The 7,573-nt window shown below is 53.7% G+C and overlaps 1 protein-coding gene across 1 annotated transcript; it reads right to left on the bottom strand.

Annotated features, from left to right (window-relative positions):
* Positions 1-1,931: 1,931 nt before the first annotated feature.
* On the bottom strand, positions 1,932-6,914 carry LOC103289914 (carbonyl reductase [NADPH] 1). The gene is made up of 3 exons (XM_054713528.1): positions 6,498-6,914; positions 5,865-5,972; positions 1,932-2,490 (listed from the first exon to the last, which is right to left on the bottom strand). Exons 1-3 carry the CDS (start codon positions 6,784-6,786, stop codon positions 2,054-2,056), a joined length of 834 nt encoding a protein of 277 aa, XP_054569503.1. The 5' UTR covers positions 6,787-6,914; the 3' UTR covers positions 1,932-2,053.
* Positions 6,915-7,573: the final 659 nt, after the last annotated feature.

Here is a 7,573-nt window from a genome sequence, read left to right as displayed (position 1 = left end):
TTGCAAGCCGCATGTGGCTCTCGAGCCACAGTTTGCCGACCACTGAGCTAGGGCGATTCTTTTCTTTATTATCCCTTTTTTGTGTGTGTGTGAGGAACACATAACCCAAATCTACCATCTTCACTATTTTCAAGTGTACAGTACAGCAGTGTTAACTGTGTGCATATTACTGTGTAACACATCTCTAGAACTTCCCATATTACTTACCAAAACTATATGCCTTGAACAACAACCCCCATTTCTCCCTCCCCCCAGCCCCTGGTAACCGCATTCTACTTTGTTTCTATGAATTCGACCACTTTAGATACGTCATATACGTGGAATCATACCTTATCTATCTTTTATAACTAGCTTACTTCACTTAGCTCAAGGTTCATCCGTGCTGTAGCCTATAACAGAATGTTCTTCTTTAAGTCTCAGTGGTATTTCATTGTATATGTACCACATTTTCTTTATCCATTCATCTGTCAATGGGCACTTTTAATATGTTGTTTTAAAATTTATTTTAGAGAGACAGAGGATGAGAGAGAGGGAGAAACATTGATGTGAGAGGGAAACATTGACCAGCTGCTTCTGCGTGCCCCCTATCGGGGATTGAGCCTGAAACCAGGGCATGTGACCTGGCCGGGAATCAAACCGGCAACCTTCGGTGCATGGAACAATGCTTAACCAAATAAGCCACACTGGTCAGGGCTCAAGGCTTTTTTCTGAGTCTTTCATTTCTTAAAAATGACCAGCCCAGCCAAGGTGGCTCAGTGGTTGAGTGTTGACCTCTGAACCAGGAAGTCATTGTTCGGTTCCGGGTCAGGGCACATGCCCGGATTGTGGGCTCAATCCCCAGTGTGGGGTGTGCAGAGGCAGCTGACCAATGATTCCCTCTCATCATTGGTGTTTATAGCTCTCTCTCCCTCTCCCTTCCTCCCTGAAATCAATTAAAATGTATATAAAGACCAGCTTAGAATAATCAGTCTTCCGAAGAGGTGAATCTGGAGTGTCCCACTCTGCTCTCCTCAGCATGCAGAAGCAGGTGATGGTGACTTCGGATGCTGGTGCAGTGTTCACCACTGTCCCCCGTTTCTCACTAACTTGGGGAAGTTTTATGTCGGTCAGGATATTAACTCCTACTCACAAGGCTGTGTTTTCCCAAGTGTTTTGTTTGTATCTTCTATTGTCTACGTGGCTCCCTGGCACCTGGAAATCATCAACATATATGCGTACCCTCCTTTCCCATTTTTACAGCTCTGCTATGCAAATGTCCTCTGCCAATATTCTCTCCAAAAGTTTGCCTGCAATTTTTAGGAGGTTCATCTTCAAAGTATTTTTTAAAATCTGGGGCCTTAAATTCTTCCAACTCAGGTAACTCTACGACAGACAGACTTGACAGCAACTGTCTTGAATCCGGGCTCTGGGCATCTTAACCTACATGTTATTGCCTCCTCCTGGCCAAACACCTGAACAGCTGGAGGTCATTCTTCCAATCTGACAATGGATTTGTGTACTGAACCCTGGCCTTCGATGTGTATATCCACCTTGCCTTAGGGCAATTTGTGTTAATAAAAAGCAAGGGGTCCTGAGAGAAAGAGAACTTGGTTTCTTCAGCCAAGCTCCTCTGGCCCCCCAAATGCCTTCCAAAATTATGTTTCATCTCTGCACTCTTGATTAATTTACACACAGCGCTTCTCCAGATTCCTGAACCCTTCTAGATGCTGGATTAAGACCACCGGCAGGGACAGTTGAACCCTCCCATCCTGCCTAATCTATCACCAGTGGATTTTGTGTAACCTACTAATGTCTCCTCTTTTGATTCTAATGTATAAAGCAAGGAAAAAACTGCCATTCTCTGGAGCACTATCCCAATCCCTTGAGATTCTGCCTCCTGGCATTGGTCGACAGTCTGGCTCAAATAAACTCACAAAAATTCTTCCCAGGTTTGAATGCTTCTCACATGAACAATATATATATTCGGATAGAAATGAGGTGACAGTGTGCATGTCCTTTTGGTCAGTTCAGGACAGATAACACAATGGGGCCCACAGAGGGGGTTTGGGGGAGCTCACCATTGTTCAACCTTTTTCTCCATAACAAACTGTCCATGAGGCCCCTCAGCATCGGAGGGCAAAAGGGCCAGGAACACAGGCGTCTCTGCGCCCTCCTCTGGGCTTTTGGTGGCTTTAGGTCCGGCCATGTCGGTTCTCACCCACCCTGGGCAGCAGGCATTCAGGAGGATCTTGTCCCCGCTCCTGTGCGCACTCAGGTTCCTGGCGTGGATCCTGGACAGGACCGTGACGCCGATTTTGGTGACACCGTACGCAGTGTTGGGCCAGCCCTCCCTCTGGTGCACCCCGTTCCGAGTATCTTCCACGAACTTGTTCATGAGCCCCACCAGCTCCTCCTCGCTGATGGTGTCGCTTCTGAACCTCTGCTGCAGCTCGGGGCTGCAGTTTTTCAGAGCTCTGAGACTCACCATGCTCGACACATTCACCACTCTGCCTGAAATGCAACGGAAGTTGTTATGGGAAAGGCGGGCATGAGAATGACGGGTGCAAATCTGCCCGGATTCAGGCCCAGGAAGTTTCCATCTGAGAAACTTAGAGCGTGCCCAGAGCACTGATGAAGACTGCCTCTGTCATGAAGGACGGAGACAGTCTAGAAGCCTGTCACACCCAGCATGTCTCAGATGATGTCAGAGAAATGTTTAAACGGGGAGGGCGGTGCCCAGAAGTTCCATGAGAACATGAAGATGGTTTCTGCAGGAACATGCTAAGGAAACACAAGGGGGTGCTCACTGCATTCAGTAGGTAGCCTCTTTCCCCCAAGACTATCTCCGGGAACGCGTGAGGATCTTACGGTCACTTGTGCAGGGTTCGGTGCACAGGTGTCTACTGACCGACAAAAAGCAGCTCTAAGGTGAATGGACAACACCTGATTTGGAAGGCTGCTGCTCTGATCACGGCAGATAAAAACAAATTACTAGTTTGCCCTAGCCCAGTGGTCGGCAAACCGTGGCTCTTTGGCCCCTTGAGTGTGGCTCTTCCACAAAATACCACGTGTGGGCGCGCACGTACAGTGCGATTGAAACTTTGTGGCCCATGTGCAGAAGTCGGTGTTTGGCCTGGGCGAGTCTATTTTGAAGAAGTGGCGTTTGAAGAAGTGGGGGTGTCGGTCGCATGTGGCTCGCAAGCCGCGGTTTGCTGACCACTGCCCTAGGCCAGCTCCCTGGATAGAGCGTCGGCTTGCAGACTGAAGGGTCCTGGGTTTGATTCCAGTCAAGGGCATGGTCAAGGGTACGTACCTCGGTTGTTGGCTCCTCCCCGGCCAAGGTCCTGGTCGGGGTGCGTGCAGGAGGCAACCAATGGATGTGTCTCTCTCACCTTGACATTTCTCTCTCTTCCCCTCTCTCCTCCAATCTCTCTAAAAATCAATGGAAAAATAATCTGTGGTGGGGATAGAAAAACAAACAAAAACCCCTCACAAATTCGTTCAGTGGGCTAATTACCAGGCCAGTGTTACAGGCTGTCCAAAACCCCGATGGGGAGAAGAGCAGCGGAGGGTTTGGGCAGCGGAGGAGCAGGGATGGAGCGGAGGTGGGCAGCTGCAGGGATGCAGAGGTGGGATCATTGCGGACACGTGACTCCTGCACCGTCTGAGCCATAAAATGCTGAGGGCATTCTACCTGGCAGCGAGGGAGCCAGAGACGGCAGGGCGTTATGGGAGAGAATGCGCGAGGGGCGGCCCTGCACGAAGCTGGCAAGTCGGGTTGAAGGCGGTGGCCGGAGGTGAGCGGTCCCTCCTGGCCCAGAGGATACGGCACCGATTTGGACTGACAAGCTCTACCTGCAGACCAAGCGGCACAGGTGGAGACAGCCCGCTGGTTCCGGGCCTGTGTGACCCTCCCCTCCATGAGCAGCAGTGCGCTGGAGGGAGGCGTGTGTTAGACTAGCGTCCACAGGCTGTCCACGTCCCTCTGGGGAGTGAAAAAGTTGGGGTAGAACTCAAGATAGCTGGGGAGAAGAAGGAATGGTGGCAGAGGGCAAAGGAATGAATAAAATGGGTCCAACAAAGAGAAGTCCAAGATGACACTGGTGCCTCCAGACACGATCTCGTCTCTTGGCTCAATGGTACGGGGCGCTAGAAGGGGCGAAGCCAGGTGTTGCCAGGACCACCCCTGCTTTGGGGACTGACAGGTGGAAGGGGAGCTCGCACAGCTGAGTGGCATGGCTCTGGGAGGCAGGCTCCCATGACACGGTGATGAACTGAGTGGGACACGGGGAATGTGCCAGCTCCCTTGATTCTTACTCGTCAGCTTCCATGTACAACTGCACGGCGACACGGTGTAACACTGGCCTGGTTGGCGATATGCAGTGGCCATGTGTAAAGGAGCTATGTGATGTCACTGCTATCAGTAACCACAGGTATTGGGAGACTGAGTTAGTCTTCTCAGGACGGAAGACAGATGGAAAGGGTCCAGCCTGATGAGGAGCCACAGCGAATTTCTGTACTGTGAAACTAAGGAAACAAGGAAGCCAGGACTCTGGCAGCTCTAATACCTCGGTGGCCTACATAGGCAACCCACAACCTAAGCCTGTAAATGCCTCAAGGTTACAAAACCGAAACCTAAGGACCACCAATGAGAAACAGGCACCGAGGCTTAAGGCTATAGCCACCCGACAATTTCCTTATTTTGCTCCTGCCTTTTCTCTGTAATAATCTCCCCCCAGCACCTGTGGCTAGAGCATTCCTAAGCACTTCCGGTTTGCTGTTTCCCAATTCAAATAGATTTTTTTTCTCAAAGAAACTCTTAATTTCTTGATACGCCTCGGTTTATCTCTTAAGAAAACGAAGTAGTTCTGCAAAAATAGTTGTATGCTGGGTAAAGTGTAACTGGCGAAGGTTTGGCCCTTTGCCCAGAGCTGCTGGGTAATCTTTAAACCCTGGACTGTCCTGCCTGATAAGACTGTCCTTGTTACCTTGGGGGTTTAGGTTCAGGCTACACAATGGATGTTAACTACATGGTTATGGTGAGGCTACCTGGTATTAGGCTACCTAGCCCTCTGGGGAGGGCGCTGGAGAGGAGGGTCAGCTGAGAGAGCAGACACACCTGAAAGGAGGTGGGGGAGCGTCCCTGGACGGCAGTGCTCCGTGTACCTGTCACACACAGCTGCTGTGTGCAGGACTCCAGGCGACAGGACAACAGGAAGCTCCCAGCCCGGGCTTCCCTGGCCCCTGGCCCCTGAGAGCTCCCCCACGGCTGACTGGCATCCCTCTCCCTTCCCTCTAATACTGCGCACTGCAGTTCTGAGTATAAGGGCTTCCCTGAGTTCTGAGTCCTTGCAGTGATTGTTGAACCTGAGGGTGGTCTTGGGGACCTCCTGAACTTGTTAAAGCCAAGTGAGGTTTATCTCAGATATGTACGGTGGGGTTAGCATCTCGAAACCAATGAGTGCAACACACTGTATCAGTGGAGTACAAGGCAAGGCCGTGTGACCAGATGCAGAAGAGTTCAGGGGCCTAATGAATTGGTGGTAGGAAGGTCACTCAGGAAGGCAGAGGGAGGAGGGAGGATCTGGCCGGGGATCCTCAGGGGACTCCAACGGTTGTGAGGGGCACCAGCAATGACTGGCCTCTCTGAGGAGACTTCTGAACAAAGAGCTGAAGGATAAGCAAGAGCAGGTTGTGCAGAGACCAGGGGGACACAGAGCACAGATACCTAGTCCTGGGCCTGCTGAGCCTCCAGGGGGCAGTGCAGCTGAGCACAGAGCAGGAGCAGGAGCAGGAGCAGGAGCAGGGAGGGGCCTGGAGATGACCCCTGGGGCGGGCAGGATGGATGCTGCCACAAACAAGCCAGCCAGCGCTCCTACACTCACCTTGGGGTTTCACGAGAGGCAGCAGCTCCGTGCAGACGTTTCGGGTACCAAAAAAGTTGGTTTTCATGGTCACTTCTGCTTGAATATGAAACGGTGTGGGATCATTCCCTTTCAGGAGAGGAGGGTATAGTTAATAAATAGTAGAAATGTGGTAACATTCCATGGAATGACATAAAATGTGAATTTTGTGTAAAATTGGCGCCCATGCAATGACCATTTCCTTGTTCCCTGATGTTCTGTGGTGTCTGAGAGGGTGCCATTCCCGGAGGCTGGTGAAGGGTGCACAATGGGATCTCTGACCCTGTTTGTGCAATGTTCCCGTTTATTTAAAAATCCATTCAAACTTCGCTCAACTGCCCTAAAAGCTAATCCGGAAGAAACTGAAAACTTGAAAAGACGCCCAGGCACCTGAGCCAAGAACACAAAGGTCCTTGGGCACAAAGCGCTCCAGTTAATCTTGCACTTTGATCTTTGGCACCGCTGCCCCCTGCCCCCTGCCTCTCCTAGTTCCCTCGGGAGCCATCCTGCACCCCCTACACGCGAGGAGCCCCATTGTACCGATACCCTGACATACCAGCCACCATGGCTGGAGGGGCTGGGCTGACCCCCCGCTGCGACCACCCAGCCCTTTACCCTTGAAGGCGATGCCCGCGTTGTTGACCAGCACGTCCAGGCCCCCGTACTCCTGGCGCAGGAAGTCGCGCAGGGCGCGGATGCTCTGCAGGTCGTCGATGTCCAGCTGGTGGAAGCGCGGGCTCAGGCCCTCGGCCTGCAGCTGCTGCACGGCCGCCCGGCCCCGCGCCGGGTCCCGCGCCGTGAGCACCACGTCCCCCGAGAACTGGCGGCACAGGGCCCGCGCGATGGCGAAGCCGATGCCCTTGTTGGACCCGGTCACGAGCGCCACGCGGCTGTTGGACGACATGGCCGGGTAAGGGGTCCGAGAAGCACTTGCGTGGAGCGCGGAGCGGGCTGTGGGTGCCCGGCGGCGGCTACCAGGGCTCCCGGAGGCTCCGAGCGTCAGCGAGTGCGACTGGAGGGCGCACCGGCTGGAACCGCCTGTCCTCTCGCCCAGCACGCAGGCGCAAACCCGCCCCTAGGGGCGTGGCCCACCTGTTTGCTCGGCTAGCCCCGCCCCTATGGGCGTGGCCCCGGGCCCAAGGGCGCTGGGAGTGCGAACTGGGGCCACCTGGCAGGTTTACAGATGGGCGGGCCCTTTGGCGGCTGGCGACGCCTGCCTGTCAGCAGAGGATCATTCTGATTGGTCGTCCGACTACCGTTAAACTGAACCCTTAGCCTTGGTTCTCCACGGGTTTTCCGCTGGTGTTTTAAAAAACACAGCCCAAAAACAAGTCTTCGGAACGGAAATTGTGGAATGAGCCGAGAGAAGGGGACAGGGACTCACGTGTGTGCTGATTGGTCCCCTAAGTGCGTGCAAGCAAAGCTGCCGGCTTTCCCGGCTGGTCTTCCCATCACAGCGGCCCCACGCGCCTTGCACAGGGACCATGCGGACCCTACAGGGCCTGGCTGTGCAGAGGGTGGACGCGGGCCCTGGCCCGCAGCCTGGGCAGTGGCTGCACAGCTGCCCAACCCCGCCCGGGTCCCGTGCGGTGAGCACCGCCTCCCCAAGGACCGCTGCACGGGTCCGGCGTGATGGCGAAGCGATGCCCTTCCTGGCCGCAGTCTCCAGTGCCCCAGGTGTTAAGACGCCA

The sequence above is a fragment of the Eptesicus fuscus genome, chromosome 3, assembly GCF_027574615.1.
Source record: "Eptesicus fuscus isolate TK198812 chromosome 3, DD_ASM_mEF_20220401, whole genome shotgun sequence".
Lineage (NCBI taxonomy): Eukaryota > Metazoa > Chordata > Mammalia > Chiroptera > Vespertilionidae > Eptesicus > Eptesicus fuscus.
The sequence above is the reverse complement of the archived record's forward strand: the minus strand, read 5'-3'. Positions and strand labels throughout refer to the sequence as shown.

Coding starts and splice junctions, on each gene's coding strand:
- LOC103289914 (XM_054713528.1), bottom strand. CDS start 6,786: ATGTCGTCCAACAGCCGCGTGGCGCTCGTGACCGGGTCCAACAAGGGC. Junction 5,973..6,497: donor CGCGGGCATCGCCTTCAAGG/GTAAAGGGCTGG, acceptor CTCTCCTGAAAG/GGAATGATCCCACACCGTTT. Junction 2,491..5,864: donor GCCTCTCGTGAAACCCCAAG/GTGAGTGTAGGA, acceptor GTTGCATTTCAG/GCAGAGTGGTGAATGTGTCG.